Below are 21,946 nucleotides of genomic sequence, written 5' to 3' on the forward strand. Positions count from 1 at the left end.
CGACTAACTCCCCTTGTGTGCATGTACAGCTCTCAACATGCCCAGACTTGGAGTGATTTTCACCTCTTTTAATACTTTTCGCCTCATTCTGAAAGAAAGAAGTGAAATGTGCCAACGTGACGGCCGTCTTGGTGTGTGGTGCGAGACGGGAGATGTAGTTCATTGAGCGGTTTCACACAAAAAAAGTGTTACTTCACAGTTTTTTTTTTTTTGACTTGCAAAATTATCTTTTCAATTGACAAACATCATATGTGTAATTCGTGGCACAATTCAAACGGGATCGAAAGATAATCTTTCTCTCTCCATTGACTTCAATGCATAACTTTTCCGAAATAAGGTCCCATGGAGCTCAACCGGAAGGGGAGGGACTTCGCCTCTCTATAAACAAACTACACAGTCACATGGCTGAGCAGCCCTAGCGCTAAGCTAAAGGCGGCTAAGCTGAAGGCAGCCAAACTAAAGACAGCTAATGTTCTGAGTGTTGACATATTCAAGTCTCATTGAGTCACTTTTTAGCAACCACCTCTTTATATGACAAATTGAAGCGTCAGACGTTCACCAGTGGGGTATTTACTGACGTGTTTTATGTCGTAAAAACAAACATTCATGCCTCTTAAGCTTGTGTTCACCACAGACCTTATTTCAGGCATATAACCAAAAGCACGTTAAAAAACACATTGACAAGGGAACCGGAAGTGTTAAAATGCTGACTAATTTCTGGCTTTTAGGAATCATTCCTGCACCACACCTTTATTTCCTTCCTTTATCTTTTGTTTGGTGCAGTAGGCCTATGCTGAGAGTGTGAATTATCACTTTGTCATTTTTTTGTACAGCGCGTGTGGAATTGCTTTTTGCAGTATCTTTTCTTTGCATAAAACATTTTGTGACAGCTCTGATGTAACATGGCAAATGCAATGATGTGTGTGTGTTTGTATGTGTGTGTGTCACTGTGTGTGAGTGTATGTCACATGTTGATGTGTGTCTCCTACAAAATGAGGCAGTTATTTCCAGGATGGTGTCTGCAGGGTTTTTTTCTCCTGCAGTTTCTACATCTACATGCAAGAAGTGGAAAAGGTTGAATTACAGAGGTGTGGAATGTAACTGACCTTGCCTTAAACTCGATTTCTTGCTAGCTTTTTTAATTCCAAACTCATCCTTATTTTCCCAGCCGACCAAGGCTCTTTCTACTGTAGGAAATATATTCCTCTTGGTTTGTCTCCATGAGTCAATGTCAGCAGCTAAGCTAAGGATTTGCCCTGCAGGAAAACACCAGGAAAGGTTCCTTTCCTCATACTTCCCCTTTTCTCCAGTCCCCCCCAATCTATTCTTATAATTAATCATTCTGAAACCGTCAACAGATGCTATAGTAAAACTGACAACAAATGGAACATAAAGGTATTTACCGTCTTGCCGCAAATGCAGGAAGATTAAAAAGAGCTGCAATAAATCAGCAAGAACATTTGAATTTGAAATGATTTGCTGACCCTGAAGGCTTTTTTGAAGGACTTTTTTTTTGCAGAGAAAAACAACATATTTAAGAAGCACAGAGCTTAGCACACATGGGTGCCTCAAGGTGAAACCTCCCCACCTGCTACCAGCACAGAGACAGGAACAGCCCCTATTCCCGGCCGAGGTACGGACGGTAATGAGGAGCTAGACTGATGGCTCCGGCTCTCACAAGGAGAAGGTTATTTACATTACACAGCCCCAGCAAGTGGGTTTGTTCAGAACCGCTGCTTCACAGGAAGTATTGGGGTCATGCTGGCCTCAAGGAACAGTACCGCTCTGCAGAGGAGCCAGAGGTGCACATTCATTAAAAATACATCTGTGACAGCGGAGGAACAAATGGCTGTGCCTCTGCTCTGGTCCTGTACTCCCTCCCCGCGGTCATTCATCATCTGCACTTGCACACCAGCTCCATGTTCACTGTTCATTATTCTCCCCCGCTCTCCCTCTATCTGTTTAAAGGGGGGGGAAACAAAGGTTATTTCGCTCCAAGAAAAAAGTTATGTTTTAAAGGGGTTCATGGACCATTTGGAGGTAAATTCATTGAAATGTCTTTGGTAATTAAGAAGGGGACACACCTTTGCTCATTTTTTGTTTCAAAGGAAGTGTCATGTTTAGTCACTTACAGAAGAATCCTGCTTCCGATGCTTCATTTTCTAAGATTTCCATTACACAATCAAGAAAACATGAAAGATAGAAGAGAAAAGATAAAGAGAAAAATGAAAGTTTAATGATCTTGTTAGAAAAATTGGGTCACTGAAGAAATATAAGGGTGTGACATTAAGAAGAACACAATTAGAGCAAACAGAGCATGTTGGGGATAAATCTACAAATGATGTTATGTATAATGAGGCTGAAGATTCAGTTATGGGTCTTAATTATGCTGCTATATATAACTGCACTTGGCATACAGAACTGCAATTCACTCCAAAGATTTTAAGAAAGAGATATGCCGATGGGCTGTGGCGTTTAAATGAGATGGGAGCACAGTGAGGGGCAGTGGTGTAGTGGGGATTTTTTTTACTGGGTGCACACTATTTTAAGGTCATCCCAAGCAATGCCACAAGTGCGCACGCAATACGGGCAGACAGGTATACAGAAACTACCGGTATGCTTAATCCTACTTTAGTTACTGTACTGCAAAAAGCAGACGGCGCTGCGCTCAACACACACAGACTCAAAACCATGGACACACCGGCACATAAGTTACATAAACAATTTATAGGCCTAAGTTGCATAAATGCTTGAGCTACAGTATTGCAACTAAGCAGACAGCGCTGCGTCTCTCTCTCTCTCTCTCTCTCTCTCTCTCTCTCTCTCTCTCTCTCTCTCTCTCTCTCTCTCTCTCTCTCTCTCTCTCTCTATCTCCACTTTCAAAATCTATTGAAAACTCATAACAAACAAACAAAATTCCCAAAGTTGTCCTGAAATTAACTTATTTAGCTTCGGTGCTGCTAGCCTCTTTCTTCTCGTGAATGATATTCTTTTAAGAAAAGAAGTCAAGTAACGTTTTTTTGCCTGCCATTATAGAGCTGTTTCGTTTGCGTTCTTGAGGGAAAGAGCTGCTGCAAAATCGGCGGGCGGCGAGCTGGTGGTGTCACCCTGGGGTCACGAGCGTGATGACGAATCATAATATTTTAAGGAAATCGTTTTTATTTTTTATTATAATTACTGTGAAATGTATTATGTTTTTGTCATTATTACAACAAATACACACTTGCAACTGATAACACTGGCAATGATTTTATATTTATTAGACTATTCAAAAAAATCATGCTTCAAAAAAGTGGGGGCTCCAAATAAGTGGGGGAACGGCGATCCCCCGCGTCCAACGACTAGTGATGGGAATTCCGGCTCTTCTTGGTGAGCCGGATCATTTGGCTCGGCTCACCAAGAAGAGCCGGCTCTTTCGGCTCCCAAACGGCTCTTCAGTTTACCACATATTATACCTTTTATAATTCAATCAAATGTAGCCCTGTTTTGACTAATGATTTATATGTGTACACATATCACTTAAATTATTCAATACATCCTTTGTACTGAAGTATTCAAAAGTAAAAATTACATGTTTAATATCAATTATTTGCTGTGGCCAATTGTTTTCATTGCATTTACAGACCCTTGTATCTCTCTGATACCACCCAATGAATGCACTGACTTGCTTGTAGAACCACGCTACACAAAGCAGATAGCAACACAAAAACGTAAGCATAGACATTTAAAAAAAGGGGCTACTGTATCGACATTTTAAAATGATATTTAAAGAAAGGGCCCTGACAAAACAGCAGGGCTCTATTTCAGTATTAACTATAGAAAAAAAGACAGCAACAGCTGACATCAAATCTTTGCTGAGCCCAAGGATAATCATAAATAAATAACATAGTGAAAATAAATGTATTGCAATGCTCAGTACAGCAGCATCCAACCGTCTCTAATCATAAAAAAACATAATAAAAATAAATGTATTGCAATGCTCAAAGCAGCAGCATCCAACAGTCTCTAATCCTTGGATATTACATGTCACTGCATGCATGCACGGAGCAGCTGTAGCGCGGAGATCATCATATCATTCTGTCTTGTATTACTTTAAAAAAAAGAAAAAAAAAAAGAAAAAAAATGGCTCGTTCGCGGGCGCGAGCCGGCTCCCGTCGTTCACTTAAAAGAGCCGAAACTCAAAGAAGAACCTGGATTTTTTTTGTGGAAGGTTAGCAAAAAAAAACCTGGCTCATATCTCATTTAAGGCAGGTTAACATGCTAGTAACTGGTGCAAGAATAGTTTGACATTTGCTTTGCTACTACTCTTGTGTCTGTAATGTAGAAATATGGCTGCAGCCAGCTAGCTTAGCTTAATTAAGCTTAACTTAGCTTAGCAGAAAACGGCTAGCATGGCTCTTTGCAAAGGTACCAGCAGTTTACTTTCAGCTTTTATTTGATTCAATTGGGAGGTTGCTTATCTTTCCTCTCCTAGGGATATTTCTCTTCAGTCTTCTTTATTGTTAATTGTTGGGATTTCCACAAGAATCATGCACAGGCAAAATTATTTAGAGTTTTGGGCTGCATCTACACGGAGACGAAACGGAGAAAGAACCGACTTCGATATCAAAAAAGTATTCCGTCCACACGGTATCGCCTCATGAAACGTGTCCGTCCACACGAGACCGCCCGACCCGCTGGAGACGCTGTAGTACATATGCCGGGCCTGTAAGTGGCACTGTACTTCCGCCACAAAATACACCAAAAGCAGCGAATAAGACCTCCCATGGTTGCCTGGTTGCCCTTCTGTTTATTCTCCGCGGTGGATTCAGCGGTGACGCGGGGGTGAGCAGCAGAGTTGGGGAGAGGCAGGGCTCTGGCTGTTTCGGCGGCCTCTGTTTCTCTTTTTCTCCCTCCCCGAGGCGAGCGTGTGCTGCTGCTGTAAAAGGCAGGTGACCTGGCGAGATACCGGGACCTGGCTCGAAACACTCGGAACACTGTTGTTGTCATTGGCGAAACACATCAACAATGATGCGGATGATGCGGGGGGTGAGCGGGAGAGGCGGGGCTATGGCGTATAGGGCGTACACACGGAGCCGTTTGACCCCCCAGAGCATTCCGTCCGCAGATCCACCCACCTTGGGACCCGTTACCGTTTGAGGGCTCCGTTTCCCCGGTTCCGTTACAGCCTCGTGTGAACAAACCGTCCATACGATAGAGAACTGTAGCAGACACAACCCGTTTCGTGGACGGGGCCTTAATCTCTGCATAGTTTATGCCAGTTTTAGCATGTTAACTCAACTGCTTGTTAACCTAGATGTTAAGCCTCCTTACAGGTAGAACCCCCATATTTTTACATTGTTGACTAAGTATTTATTGTACTCTTGGTCTTGTTTGTATATCGGTCTTTAAGTCTCTATCATATTGATTGTAAATAGTTTTGTATTTGTTCATGTGCTACATGTCTTTGCGTCTTTATATGAAACTCATCATGAGATAAACATGTTTTTTACAGTCTTGACCTTGTTTATTTAATTTCCAACATTTAACAAAACCAACCACACCCTTGCCTAACCGCAAGGGATTTGCTGACCTCCTTCTCCTGAGGCTGCTGTCGACAGGACGGTAATTGGAATCAATTTTGATGCCGTTATCGCCGCTGACAGATGCATGCAAGGCTGTTGCAGTGTGAAAAGGTCAAAGGTCGAGGGAGCCCTCCCAGAGGACTCGAGATGTTTGACGCAAAAAATGGCCCTCCTGAATCCTTTTCACACATGAATACTGGTTAAATCTCTCAGGGTGTTAGGACTCTTTTTTGAAAGTCTCCTCACTGTTGGAGCAGCTCCAGGCTGAGAGAGATATTTAAGATATGGAGACTATCCCCCCAACACTGGATTTACTGACATCACCCCATCCAGGGTGCCGTAACTCAATTAGAGATATGTAAGTCACAGCGTGTCAATATTCTTTATCACTCACTACCCCCCCCCTGCTGTATACATTAACCCAGGAGTCATCGCCAAGGCTTTCCATTTGACCCCAGCAGATTTCAGGGTCATATTTGTATTCCCATCCACTTGGCCTACTTCTGAAAGTGTGCCAAGGAGTAAACATTTACATTTTTCTTCGTATTGGATATTAAGATATTTTGTGAGTCAGTCTAAAGGTCTAGGTTAAACTGAATGCTTATTTTATGAGAATAAAGAAATAGAGCTTTAATACAAAAGAGGTAAAGCAAAATTAGAAAACAAGTTGCTGTTCTGAATTTGTATCCTTATGCACTTTGCACTATAAGTCACTTCAGCTAAAGGAATAATATTATTAATGTCATAATAATAATAGAGAACCATACAAAAATACCCCATTAAAACAAATAAGAATAGTCTTTGTTGAAAAATGGTAAATGAATGTTGTATGACTGATAAATGTTCATAGTTTTTCATTTGAATTCATTTAATTTAATTTCAAACCTTTATTTAACCAGATGGTCCCATTGAGATCATAGATCTCTTTTTCAAGGGAGACCTGCAGCATATAGGTTCCACATGAAACATAAAACAATAAAGGACATCATACATTATATTTACAGGATACATTTACATAGTTATAGACATTTACAAGTACCCATAGTATCAACGAGCATTTCATTTAGCCTAGCTTTAAAAACATGCAGAGGAATGAGATTGCTCAGTTTCAATTCTTGCTGAAGATTGTTCCAAGCAAGTGGAGCTGCGCACATAAAAGCTGTCTTACCTAAGACAGTCCTTGCTCTTGGCACATCTAACAATACTACATCATGCGATCTCAGACAATAGCTGCTTGCAACTCTCTGTGTTATCAGAGAGCAGATATAATACGGGAGTTTACCCAACAAAGCTTTATAAATAAACGTGTACCAATGACTGAGCCTCCGTACAGTAAGTGATGGCAAACCTGCCTTGGCATACAGGGTACAGTGATGTGTAAGTGCTTTACAATTTGTGACAAATCTCAGTGCGCTGTGATAGGCGGCATCTAACTTGTTCAGGCAATGGGCAGGTGCATTCATATACAACAAGTCACCATAGTCCAGCACAGGTAAAAAGGTCACAGTGACTAGCCTTTTCCTGGCCTCAAGTGAGAAACAGGACTTGTTTCTGAAAAAGAAACCTAGCCTAACCCTCAGCTTTTTAAGCAGGTTATTGACATGAAGTTTAAAAGTAAGACAATCATCAAGCCAGATACCTAGGTATTTATAACAGGCAACCACTTCTAGTACTTGTCCTTGCATAGTAACAATATCTAAAACAGGCTCTGGTGTCTTTTTAGCTTTTGAAAAAAGCATTACCTTGGTTTTATCAACATTTAAAAGAAGCTTAAGTTCAGAGAGCTGAGTCTGAATAATGTTAAAAACAGCCTGTAATTTAACGCCAGCCTCCTTAATGGAGGGACCTGCACAATACATCACGGTATCATCCGCATAAAAATGTAAAGTTGCTCCATCCACATTTTGACCTAAACTGTTGATATATATGGAGAATAAAAGTGGACCTAAAACAGAACCTTGAGGAACACCATTAGCAATGTTTAACCACTCAGAAGACAGCCCATCAAACTGAACACATTGGGACCTTTCAGAGAGGTAGTTCACAAACCACCCCACTGCATGGCTGGATATGCCAATACTGAGTAGCCTCTGCTTTAAGATGCGATGATCGAGGGTATCAAACGCTTTGGAAAGATCAACAAACAGAGCTGCACAACTCTGCTTATTATCTAAAATACTCGTAATGTCATTCACCACTTTCATTGTCATGTTGCTATGTTGCTTTCTGAAGCCTGACTGATGTTTAGACAGGATATCATTTTTACATAAAAACTCCTTTACCTGTTCACTCACTAGGCGTTCGAGCATCTTCGCCAGAACTGACAATTTCGAGATTGGCCTATAGTTATTTAAAATAGTTGCCTCCCCTCCTTTTAGTAAAGGCAAGACATAAGCTGACTTCCATACTTTTGGAATTGCATTTGTGCTGAGGGAGAGGTTAAAAAGAGAAGTGAGAGGTGGAGCAATAAAATCTGCAGCTATCTTTAAAAAGAAAGGTTCTACGTTGTCCGGGCCGGCCGGTTTCTTAGGATCTAACTTGGTTAAAGCTTCATGGACAACATTTACAGTAAAAGGAGTACAACTGAAAGGGTTTTCCAAACCACATTGTTCAGAGTCAGACTGTGGTGTTCACAGAAGCAGAGTTAGTCACAGAATCAAACAGAGAGCCACAGGACACAAAATGCTCATTAAAACAATTTAACATGGTGGCCCTGTCCGATATAGAGCCAGATGCTGTGGTAAGGCACGGAGGTAGCTCATTACGGATATCACCGGTGGATATCGATTTTATGGCTTTCCAAAATGTCCTAAGATTATTTAGGTTTTCTGTGGTAACTGACAAATAGTACTTCGACTTAGCACTTTTGACATGTGAAGTGAAGCTATTCCTTAGCTGCCTAACAGAGAGCCACAGGACACAAAATGTGCCCAAAATATTACAATAAACCTGGAGCAAACCTGAAAGTCTCAATGGTATATCAATACATATTTATCTCAGTCGCTTGTCATATGTGCAATGGATTTTCTTTATTCCAATTATGAAGGAGCAAAAGTTGATATGCTGTATATGATTTAATTTAAAATATTGGTCACTTGAAGATGCTCTGAATAACACATTTATTACTGTTGGATGTGTGCAGTCTTGAAAAAAACATTCATTCTATCAAAACCTCTTGGGGGATTGTCAGTAATGCAATAACAGAGCTGACAAATTGAGTTCCTTTTATTGCATGGACCGACAGCAGCAGAGGGTGAGCGCGTCCTTGACTCGCAGGAATTACAGGTGTGAACCTGCAGCATGCAAAACTCAGGAGAGACCCCCGCAGCTCCTTATTAATCTGAAGCTCGTTGGGCTGATGGAAATACCCCCCCCCCCCCATCTCCTTTACCACCTCCTTCTTCTTCTTATATATCTTCACCCACACCATCCACCATCATCTTCCTTTTTTTCTAAATCCAGTGATCAACTTAGTGCAAAATCAACAATCAACTCACGTAACCCTACATTTGTTTCCTGCGAGAAAGAGAGAAAGACAATAAATAATTAATATAGGACAAAAAGAAAGAAAGAATATAAAATGAAAGAAAGAAAGAATATAAAATGAAAGAAAGAAAGAATGACAAAAGAAAGAATGAATAAATGAAAGAAAGAAAGAAAGAAGGAACAAAAAGGATAAATTAAAAAGGACAAAAACAAAGGAAGAATGAAAGAACAATATGAAAGAAAGAAAAATAAGACAAAAGAAAGAAAGAGAGAAAGGAATTATTATAGAAACACAAATGATTGTGAATAATCCTAAAAGATAATTATGTGACCTATTGCTTTGGATCAGTTTGGCCAACTTATTAAACACTTTGGTTGGAATAACTAAATTAACTTCAATTTCAATTATATGAAATTTGTTTCAAAATCCTGGCAAGTAAAAACGACATATACTTGTGTCTCACCTTGATGTTTTTGCAGTCTGTGCAGTGTCTGGATCGTTCAGGTTTACAGACGTCTGGCTGACATCTCTATTGGCTGACCTGCAGTCTGGCATTAAACCAACACGGTGAAGATGTGAACACTTCAGTGCCAAATGACTCGGAATTCTTCGTGTTTTCTTGGTCAGCAGTTTGGCTGTTACCTTGAGAAGCACACATTAGAAAGTCACAAGGCAACCTGTGTTTGTTAATCTCATCTATATCAGGATCATCATAATCGTCTATTTGTATTGGTTTGTTCATTAAAGCATATGTTGGTGTTTCCTTAGGTCTGAATAATACAATTATTTAGGGTTAGAATATTCGACCTGGACAGCCCTATCTAAGATGGTTTCCTTTATAGAAAACCCATGGAAATGTAGTGTATTGATCAGTTATTTGAAACATTATCATGAGTACATGATAAATTGCTTTTACTCATTTCACACTGTTTTATGCTTAGTTGATCTGCTGTGCACTAACAAAAACGTAATTGTAATGAATTGATAAGAAGGGTACAAAAACGATTTATATTCTTCACGCGTTAGTAACAAATTACAGAGTTTATTAACTTAACTTGAAAAACAATGGGAAATTGTTCTGAAATATTAAAGCTTAACATTTAACTTCAAGGAGTCCATTTGTGATTTGTATTCCAGGTTTAGTGTTTTAATTAAAGTGTTTTTGACAAACAATTTCCCATCTTTTCTCAAGCCCACCTAATGTGTTTATTTATTAAGAATTACATTCAAAGGCATGTAGTGTTGTGAATAATAATCCAATGTTTAATCATTACTGTTACAGCCTCCCTGAGGATGAGTATACGCAGCTTTCTATCAGACTACTTTTATTTCCATCTGTCTCTCAGTGCAACATGGCAGCTTTACTGCTTGTCACTGATGTTTGCTGCTCGAATTTAAACGTGTAAAAACGTTCTCCGTGGTGTTGAACATGTTGTGTTTATGCATATGAAAGTGTACAACATTGCCCCTGTTGCTCCTGCAGTAATAGAGTTTCCATTCATGCTTTCTAAAGAGGCTCAGGAGGCGATACTACACAAACAAATGACAAAGCTCTTACCTCAAGGACTCACCGTTCCACTGCCTACACATTTGAGGACAATAGACCATTCAAGCTTACCACAGTTACTATTTCACAATAATGAAATCCATCAGGGAGCAGAAACCTTGACTGCAGGTTCATGTTCTGTGTGTACTACTTCAATTATGTATGTAAATCAGTGAGGAACACTTGTTTTTACTTTGGGTGTGGGTGAAATATGGAAATCAGGTGTTTTTACATTCCAGGTGCACACTGCTTTGTCACTGTAATTACTCTTGATATATTTGCAATGCAAGAGGTAGTGGGGAGAGAAAAGATAGTGCAATTTAATAAGGATTTTTCAGATATTTTAGTGTTACTTGAAATGAAGTGGTGTTGTAGTGCAATACTGTATTGTGGTTGCAATGAGTTTTTACTGAAGGCTGAAGCTGGTTTGGCGAATATGGACAGAAGATGAACACGAAGCACAAAAAAGAAAATGAATAACACGAAGAAGCAGAAGAAGAACAACAACAAGAAAAAGAGAAAGAAGAAGACATCATGAGAGAAAAATAGAGAGAGAAAGATCTGAAAGCTTGGATGAAAACGAGTCAGTCAGTTGGACTGAGAGTGCTTCATGTAAGTCCTCTGAGTATACACTTTACTATTGTAAAGGGAAAAAACAACTTGCCACATGACATTTTAAATCAAAACCAATCAAACAAAAATGATAAATCTCATGTTGGAGAACCAAAATAAAATAAGTCTGATACGACCAGTCATATTATTTGTCAAAAATGTGGGACCAAAATTCGGGCAGATCTGCAGTACTTTCATCAAAAGATGCAGACCATATATATCTTTTTATATTGTGTTCTTATTTTTATTTGAGTAGTATTTAGTGGTCTTTGTATCTTTAAGTATAGCCAAATGCATTGGGAGCAAGACACATTAAGCTGCATCCTTCCTACACCTTTATTAGCACAGCATCATAAAGAAATATTTTCCTAAAGTGTCAAAGAAAAATAATATTTAATAGAGTTATCAAGATCATATAAATTGTTTAAGATACATTTGTTTCTTTCAGGACTTAATCACACATTTGGTCTCACACAACATCCTTCAGAATCGCTGTGTTCCAGCTGTAAAGTTGTAAATAATGACAATGAATAATAGTGGTGTCTTGAAAAGGGCTAAACAGGATGTTTCAACTCTTAAACAATATTTTAGCAATATATGTTCACCCATTTACGTATAACTTTAGGCAACTGTATACGCTTTTCTGCCCTCTTCGTAACTGATTTAAATTGTGTCCCACTTTTAGTCACATAGTGTTCAGGCCGATTGGAGTATTTTGCAATCAAATCATCATTTTTAATTCAATTGAGTTGAGATACCCCACTATCTTTCCATGTCCCCATTAGAGACTACGTAAGTACCCCCTGGAGTACAAGGTTGTGAGGTAACAATTATCTTTACTCAAGAGCCTGTGATAACTTTACATCTCCATAATGTGACCACTCACCCTGTCACAAAGGTCGACATGATTTATAAAACTGGAAACTCAAAACTTTCATGAGAACAAAAAAGGCCAAATGATGCAATCAGTGTGTAAAATCCACCCTCTGCTTTATGATCCAACTGCTGTCACCATTGTGTAATTGACCAACTCAAACCTAGTGTGCACTTTATTCAGTGAACACTGAATGAAGCAAACCACTTCTACTGGTTTTCAAACCCTTTATAAAGTGACTCTCTCATATCTGCTGTCTTCATTTAGATCAGCTACCAGAGGCTGCACAGTATTTGGTCTGAAATGTACTTTCTAAACGTTTTAACGGCAGTCTATAGGAACTTACATGAGAAAAACTACAAGAATAATATATTTAAAAGTTAAAAATAATTAACTTAAATAATTACACAAAGCTTCGTATTTCTTTTTTTCTTGAATTTGTTAAAGGGGCCCTGTTATACTAATGTTCAGGTTCATATTTGCATATTAACATGTCTCCATGCTTTAATATTCAAAAAGCTCTTTATTTTTCTCATACTGCCTGTGCTGCAGCACCTCTTTTCACCCTCTGTCTGAAACCAGAGCCCAGGCTGCTCTGATTGGTTAGCTCTTTTGTGATTGGTCAACTGCTTTGAGATGTCGCTCCTCTTAGCATTTTACGTACAATGTGTTGGAGCGCTAGCCAATAGAAGCCTGAGTGTTCAATAGTGAACAGCAGGGGGGGGGGGGGGGATTTTTAGCCTTAGCAGACCATTTACATGCACAAAAACCTCTATAACACATTACAGGAATGGGAGAACCACAAAAAGCATAACAGGGACTCTTTAATATATTGTTTTCAGAGTTACAGTAGTCTTAATACGGGCATTGCATAGGTCAACATCAAGATAAGTGAATAGTACCCTTCTCGTTTAGTTATAAGAATAAAGGCCTGTCACTTTCATTTGGTCATCGTGTCTTCAGCTCAGTTGAAGGATTTCATAGCTAAAGGTGAAAAGTACAAAAGGCACAAGGTAGCTTCTAAAGCGTGACATTCAACAATTTTGTGTTAAAAAAATAATTCCTGTGCTTTAAGCACTTCTGTACCATAGCGAAACATTGGAAAATAATACTGCATACAAGAATAGGGACATTGTAATAGTTCACAGAGCGAAGAGAAACAGACCTAATATGTAAGTGCCACTTGTAAAAATGACTCAATTGGAAAAAACTAAACAGACTTAACAGTTCCATTCAATGCCTCTCTTCTAAAAATACTAGCCGATACAGTAACACAGCATGGGAGTGGAAGCAGTGTTTCCTCTGTATTTATTCAGCAGGGGAGTGCCAGTTTATCAAAAAAACTAAACAAAAAAACAGCAACCCTTAAAGAAAAAAATTGAAATTATTTTGTATTCTTAAGCCCAAATGGAGGTAATGATTCACTGTATAAAAAGTATTACATCTTTCTGGAGTCCAAAGCAGATTTACTAAACACAGGGAAAAATGTGGAATCGATAGTAAAAAAAAAAATGCCCCCTAGCACTGTGCTGCTGCAGAGACTCAGAGGGAAACACTGCCGTCTCACCGCCTGTTTCTCAGTAAGTGCGGACGGCTGGCTTGCTGTCCTGGGCCTGGTTGAAGGGGTTGGCCGGGGTGGGGGGCTCTTCCTGTTGGTCAATGGACTGGTAGGCTTCTCTGTCTCGTGATACAGTAATGAAACCTGCAGAGACAAGCCAAAAATGGTCAATACACTGAACCGCTGACGTGCAAAATGTATTATTCATAGTCATTACGAAGCACTACTCAAATATGTTGCAATATAGATAGTAATGTTTGCACAAGAAAGGTATTCTAAGACAAACCAAATTCCTTTTTCTTGATTTCTACACTTATTTCTTTAAAGTAAGGGGCATAAAAAACCTCTGTTGATATTCCTCCAATGTCATCACACAGTACTGTCTGATAAACTGCTTGTTCTGTCGGTAATAAAGAGAAATTGACCACAGTAAAACCTTGTGAGCAGAATCCTTTAATCCACTACAAATCCTGTGCATTCACGTTTCTCTGTGCCTAAAAGAGTTTAATGTTAACATAAATCATTACGATTGTTTAACGGAAGACAGTATACTGACATAATCCATCTGAAAAGTCTCCCTGTGATACTCCCAAACAAACCAGAATAACAATGTAATAGTTCAAAGGCCCGCTCACTTTAATGTCTGCATGGCCCAGAGTCCTATAACTGTGACTAACACAATGCGGATCAAACAAGCACTTTCCTTGCAGAGGGTGTGGATGATTTGCACAAATATATGTTAATTGTAATAATTGTGCATAACTGTGATGGTATTCTTTTATTTTATTTAAAAAAAAATGCATCATGTTGCTCAAGAAGCCTTTTATAACTCACTCGTATTGTTTTAAACAGGTCACATTCGTTGTCTATTATAAGTCGACATTTTAATTAGGGCTATTTGAGAATGTGCACCATCATGCGGCTTTGCTTTAAATATATGCAAACAGAATCCACAAACACAAATGAGGCGTCTGGAGAGTGATATGAATAAAACATGGGCAAACTTACAGAAACATATAAACACATATATACAACAGACATGTAAACAAACATACTGTAAACACAGCTATGCAGGCAGGTATGTGAAGGTAATGAGGACTGATGGAATTGACAGATGAATGAATATAAATAATTATGAAAATAAAGATTGACATTAACAAGATAAGTGGGAAAGAAAAAATATATAACAAGAAATGTTATTTTTTCTGTCCTGCAGCCTGATTTGCAATCTTACTTCCTGTTGGGAAGAGGGTGGAAGAGGATGATTGGAGAAGAGAAAATGGTAAAAAGGAAGAAGCCAGGAATCAATAGCGGCGGCCAATAAATGCACTGTCAGCACTATCCGTAGTGCATCGACTGTCCACAGAGGTCTCAAAGTCTGAGAGGTCAAAGGTCGGCAGTGGAGAAGAGAAGAGACACAAGACACATAGTCAAATAATAACAGGAAAACAAGACAACACAGAAAAATGATATGACAAAAAACATGACAGCAAGACATACGGTGAGGTTTGAAATGACGACAAGCAGGAAAAGAGCAGGGAAACAAATTCTTACACGAGGATTCACAGGTCAACATTGATAGAATTGACCAATCAAAATAAAAGTAGTAATTATTGACACATTGGGACCATTATTTCAACAGATGAGCAGGCTTCTCTGTCAAATGTTCTGTCTGAAATGTAGACAAATATTGGCAGCTAATTAACATAACTGAGTTGGTTAAAAAGTCCACAGGGTAGCTAGCTATTTACAAAATACACATCCAGTAACAGTACAGTTTAGCGATATAGCATCCAGGTGAAATATTAAAGGTGGAAGTATAGTATAGTATAGTATATATTGCACAGCTATTTACGGTAAATATATATTGCACATAAGGAGTGTTAAAGTCTTTTTGTTATATGTGTGGGGGGTCTACCAGGGGCCGTAGTGGTTGTAAAGTCTGACCGCTGCAGGAGGGAAGCACCTGCGGTACAAAGCTTTTACTAGGAAATATTAAGAGCTAAGGGCGCTGGGGAACAAAAAGATGACCCCGTAGTGTAAGTACTACAATGTAGATGTGCTAGTCCTGAACTGAGCTTTTCTTAACACCACTTGTAACCCCACAAAAAAAACGTTGTTAGCTAATGATAAGCTAACTTATCTTACAGTGATTAATGATGTATACTGTAGTTACAAGCTAGTTAGCTCGACATGCTAACCTTTACACAGCTTACATTAGAGCAGGCACACACAGTTAAAACCATTCCTTATGATAAAAAATGTGTTTAGGTTAGGGAAAGGCAAAAAATACAACTAATACAAATGTTATGCACAGTGCTTCAGCATGAAGAGAAACTCAAAGCCTGACAAGCATGACATGCTAATTAGAATCTGAGGAAGTGTTAAGTGAATGCTTCATTTAAAGTTGAACGGTCAGTCTGACAGACTCTATTGTATTGAAGAAAAAAAGAAAAAGAAAAAGCCTGTGCAATTTCAACCAGCTTAAGAGGGCCGCCAGTCACCATTCAGAGATCGCTGTAGGCCTGCATCAAACACTCACTCTCATGCACCTGATTGCCCGTTTCCCAGAGTGCTCAGTGCAGCAGGGAACCATGTTAATGTCAGCCATGCAATCAGACAGCAATTAAAACACACATTGTTTGAAACTAACATTAGCTGCACTCATCAGTCACCCCACAGCCAATCACCCTCTAATGGATGTACCTGCTGTGTGTCTGTGATGTTAAAGTAAAACCACAGAGAGAGCAGATTCATCAATATTCAATTATCCTCCAAACTGGCAAATGAGGAGACAATTTGGTCAAAATGCAGGAGAAATGTCCTTACCTTTCCTAGAATGTAATGTAATACATTACTATTTTAGCTAGTGATATGACAGTTTCAAACAGATGAAACCTTGTTTCATTTTGTAATATGTGTTCTTCTCTTCATGAAAGCAAGAAAAGCTCAGTAACTCAAAGCTCCTTGTATGAATCCATTCTCAACACTACCATGAAATCATTAACTACAAATGATGAATACTACCACGTGTGGTTAATCCATATAGATGAAGCCATGAGTAACATTTCAAGAATTCAAGAGTCACAGCTCAGTGGGATTCCTGATGGGAAAGCTCTCAGCAGAGCGAGTCAAAGTCCCAAAGATCAATGGCCACACGTTGTTAATCACAGAAACACATCTCCTGACTAGTCAATGGAAGAAGTGAGAGATATATAGTGTACACATAAACTCAAAATCTCTATTCCTGTACACACATGGTACATGTTCCTTTCACATCAATCTTGTGCTATTTTTGGGCGATCATGGCAGATCATAAATTGTACAGCCTGTTGGTTTAATATAATGTTCCTGCATGCAGTATACACCGGTGGCCAGGGTGACACACAAATGTTATAAACAACTCGTGGAGAAATGATGTCCTTGCCCGGGACGAACTACATTTAGAGTCTTGTGACTGAAACTAATTAGTCTGACTGTGGGATCATCTGCCACTGGTTTAGCACAATCCCCCTCCAGTGTGCTGCACTCGGCAGGGCTTTCATGACAAACAGCATAAAACAACATAGAGAGTATCTCTAAGCGCCTCTGGACACATGCTTCACTCAGTACATCTAGCTTTGGTCACACTCAGGCCTGGGAAACCTTTATTTGCAGGGGGTAAAACCATTATTTCTTCATGATTCTGGAAATATGTTTAAAATATTCCTGGCACCATGAAGCCTCCTTTTGTTATGTGATCAGTTTTGTTCTATGTCATCTGCTCCTCAAAAGAGAATTAGATAACACTTTGGTTCTTAAATAAACAATATTTTCCAGAGTGTTGCGAGATAGCATCAGTTCTCGCTGTAAAAATCATATTTTTGGAGCGTTTGGTGTCTTTATCAGAGCTGAAAATCTCACCCTTCTTCATAAGAAGCCTTTTAAGTGGCATTTCAAACACTTCCCCAATTGTCTGACAATACCTAATGTAACTATAGTATCTCATCTTGCAGCACTAACCAAAGTTAACGTTGTAATCTCCTCCACGCTCGCGGTACATTTGGTAGACGAAGAAGCAGGACGCAGGTTTAAGCAGCAAGCTGAGGATGGCCATTCCTGCGCTGAAGCGAAACACGTTCCTTCCACTCTCTGCAGCGAAATCATTTATCGGGTAAAAGATGCCGAAATGGACGATGTCGGTCACTATCGTCACGAACATCCCAACCAGGAACTACATGGGGAAAACAAAAAGAGGAAGACTTCTTAACGGACATGGATGATGGGTCAGGCTTTTACTTTTAGTAGTAGTTTCATGCTCTCAAGTGCCAACACATCTTGGTAATTATACCCAAGGCAATTTATTGTGCAAGGAAAACGTCAGACATTTCTGAAGGGACATTTTATAAAAACCTGTGATAAATTAGATAAAAGATACTGATTTATCTATTGCCTTTATTATCTCGGACAGCCAAATCTTTATTATGGGATCACACAAAATTGCTGCTGCTTATTTTTTATAATGGTTCTTTACTTATTTGTCTGTATAGTATTTAGTTTTTTCACTTACGTGTCATTGTCTCTATATTTATTATGTTAGCTTACTCTTAATTGTTTTGCCTTTTATCAGCACTGTGACTTTTGCTGTAGTGCTGTGAATGTCCCCGCTGCAGGACTAATAAAGGCTTTCTGATTCTGAATCTTTAGAAACTTGACAAAGTAGAGGTTAAGCCTGGAGTTATATATCAATGAATAAGCAGTAGGGAGAAAGCCGGACTATCTCTCATCTTTGTACTGTAGTTGATAGGACTTTGAAACTGCATCTTGATTCACAAAAACTTCTGTGCATTATTTATTTTTTGCCTTTCTTTTCAAACTTTGGCTGGCTCAGCCCAAAAGACTTTCCTCCCTGAAGGACCCGTGGACTTTAAAGTACACAAAGTAAAAGTTTCCCCCTTGGGTTCTTCCCAAGGCATGGACATTCAGAATCTATTACAGTCAGAGGTGTCATTGAGCGAGACACCAGACTGATATTTCTCTCTTTACCCTCCAGCTGTAGAGTATTTGCTTCGGCAGGAACTCTTTCACAAACGCAAACTTGGACTAAGGCTTGGATTGACCTTATAGTCAGACTTAAAAATGAACGTCTTAATTGATCCGCACCACATATTTGTCATTTTATTGTCTTTCTTAAGCCATTTACCCAAAGACAATGGAAAAATGCTAGAATATTTGTTCATAATGGTCTAATCTCTTGAAATCTGGTATTAACATACTTAGTATCGAACAGGAACAGTATCTAACAACTGAAAATGTATTATATGTAACATGGAAAAAACACCCTTTTATTAATAGCCAAAGTCAGTATTTTGGAAAAATAGGAAAAACACAAACATTTTGTTTAATAAATCTCTCTCTATGAGGTTTGTTTTGCATACATTTGCCTATATTTGATGTTCAACTTTTTACGAGTTCATGTACATCAAATACTTACATGTAATTGTGATCATTATAGTATCTGGATAATTAAGACTAACTTGCCATGAGTTCTGGGTAAATGAAGACATTCTAAAACAATAGAAACATGGCTGACCAAGCTGCACAGAAAATGTTTGTCTGCTGGCCGAATTCATGAGTAACATTACAAAGACATTTACTGGGAAAATTCAGCAAAGAGCGTAACAACCCAAAAAACGTCCTGTAGCATTAAATCTCAATGCAGTGCAGACCTGTAGCAGAGCTGAGAGGCTGTGATGTGTCAGAGCTCAGTGCGTCGGCTAACCCATCAATCAGACTCAGGATATTTTCTTCAGGCAAACAAAAAGACGGACGATGTATCCTCACTGCTGTGCATTCCCAACAGGTTACTGCACTCTGTGAAAACTCTTTCCCTTCCTATTACTCGCTCCAATACATTGTTAGCAAACCGTTGTATCCATGATTGTACAGCGTAAGGGTAGGGTAGTACACTATCTACTATTTCGGCTTAAAATATCAGATTACATTATTTCATTCTAAGCTACATTTGCCCCTGCTGACTTCATTATTGGGATGTTGCTGTGTTTCCAATCCTTAGCATTGAGTTTGGAGAGTGAAGTGTTATCCCACCTTATAGAAATGACAGCAAAAAGAAGGGAAATACCACCTACATGTTAATAAATTGGCTTTAGACTACAGACCTGCCTGGAACATGTGTGTGAATCGGTGCACCATGAAAGCCACGGTTACTGCTGAATTAAAGGAAGGCTATTTTCCGTCAAAGGGATGCTCACAGATTGTCCTACATTCCACAGACAAATAGGTTAGCACGGATACGCATTGCTGCGCCTATAGTTAGTGCGCCTCACATGATGTTTGCAGGAATCGAGGTGAAGACTCACCATGAGCACGGCATCGATGGAGTCCCTCTGTGCAATGGCCCACACCCCGATAGCAAACACACTGAAGTTCACCCAGGCATAGGAGGTGGGAAGCCACGCCATGCATCCCCTGCAGAAAACACACACATTCTACAGTCACATAACAACAATAACAGCAAGAATATATTTGTTTAGAGCATTTTTCAAACTTAAACATAGAGTGCTGTCCAGGTTAAATTATTTACAGATACAAATGTAAAAGAAAACAAAAAATCAAGAAGAAAACATTTCAGATTGAAAAGTTTTAGTTTAATTTAAAAATCTTAAATCCCAAGCTCCGCCATCCGTGCAACATGCAATACACTTTAGACAAAACTAAATACAGAAATAAGGAAGTAAATTATGCAATAAAAATACTACAACTGATACAATGGTGCAAAACTGTGATGATATATAATGTGGATATGTGGAATAAACACATGTAAAGATGAACAGTGATTTCTAAACACATGTGAGTGGTGAGATGAAGATGGAGTTACGTGCAAAATAAAAGTAATAGAAATACATAAGGAAAGGCCGTGGAGGTGAAAGAGAAGCCCTGAGTCAGTCCGTTGTAAATCATTCTCTGTGTGAACGTGTGTGTTTGTGTGTGCCCAAAGAGGAGAGAAATTCCTCAGGTTTGTGAAAGAAATCCTGTGCTCACACTCACCATACTGTAAGCAGCCAGTGCACCAGTACTATGGCCTGCAGCAGAGAACAAGAGACAAGTGTTAGAAAGACAAAAAAGGGTTGTGATTACCGTTAGTCTATAGCGCTTCAGGCTGCAAACAATCCAAAGAAATTACAGTTTCGACAGTTGTCTAAAACTCAAAACATTTAGTTTCTCCAACTTCTCTACTGTGAGTTTTTCTCTGAAGTCATTGTTAACCACACTCTTTGGGTTTTGGAAAGAGGTTCAACTTTGGAATTTATTTCACTATCTTCTTACAATTTAAGACGTTAGGATTTATTAAGGAAATTAAAGAGGAACATAAACATGGGATGTAGCCCTAATTCAGTCTAATTGAGCTCACTAACATAAAGTCAGAACATATAGAACTAAACATAAAGCATGTGATCATTAAGTATTCAAAGCATAAGGGCTCCTTTACTTACACTTTCATATCTTCTTTTCTGAGTTTTCACATCACATGTTTAAGTCCACATTTCTGACTACTTTTGAACTGTTTAACCTTTACAAAAATACTATACAGGCATAATTCAATTGAATGTTTCTCCCTTTTAAGAGGGACAGGGACATATTATCCAGGCATCAGGTCACATATTATAGAACAGTGTTAAAACAGAACACATAGACAGCTTAGAAATAATTGACAAGGTAATATTTAGTTTGAGATAAATATTTTTAAATAATTCAGATCTCAATACTGAGCAGATTCACTGATGTGTTTCTAACATCCAATGCCTTTTATAATAATGGTCTTTCAACAGGCCTGCTGCCCAGTGCCCATCAATGTAAACAGAACTGTATACAAACAACTAATCTCCTGGGTAGGGTATCTCCTGATTAACTAAACTCTTCTACTCCAATTAAAAAACAACAATAAAGCACCAACAAAAGCACATTTCAGTAGTTTACTGTGGTGTGTCTCAGGCAGGTAGTTGCCACACAGAGGAATTACCAATGAGTATTGAGAAACACAGTTGACATCATCACGCAAGTTAACACCAGTCCTCGTTAAACACTGCACTCCTCCAGCAACACACACACCTCCAGCCTCACCTTTAGATTAATGGCAGGGATTTCCATCACATCAGCTCTTCCTGTACCGCTTCACTGCTGCCACTTGTTGATGGTGCTACATGAAAAACTGCGGCCGATTGTTTCCTCCACAAACTTCTCTCCAAAACTCCTCCTCCCTTCAGATCAGCCTGCAAACACAAACCATGTGACAGCAGCCTGACTG

General features: G+C 39.0%; 1 protein-coding gene across 1 annotated transcript; it reads right to left on the reverse strand.

Moving 5' to 3' along the window:
* Positions 1–12,890: 12,890 nt before the first annotated feature.
* agtrap (angiotensin II receptor-associated protein) lies at positions 12,891–21,908 on the reverse strand. The gene is made up of 5 exons (XM_034139175.1): positions 21,763–21,908; positions 20,689–20,723; positions 20,001–20,109; positions 17,644–17,854; positions 12,891–13,785 (listed from the first exon to the last, which is right to left on the reverse strand). The coding sequence occupies exons 1-5, from the start codon at positions 21,787–21,789 to the stop codon at positions 13,661–13,663; spliced, it is 507 nt and encodes a 168-aa protein (XP_033995066.1). The 5' UTR covers positions 21,790–21,908; the 3' UTR covers positions 12,891–13,660.
* Between the last annotated feature and the right edge of the window lie 38 nt (positions 21,909–21,946).

The sequence above is a fragment of the Trematomus bernacchii genome, unplaced genomic scaffold, assembly GCF_902827165.1.
Source record: "Trematomus bernacchii unplaced genomic scaffold, fTreBer1.1, whole genome shotgun sequence".
Classification (NCBI taxonomy): Eukaryota; Metazoa; Chordata; class Actinopteri; order Perciformes; family Nototheniidae; genus Trematomus; species Trematomus bernacchii.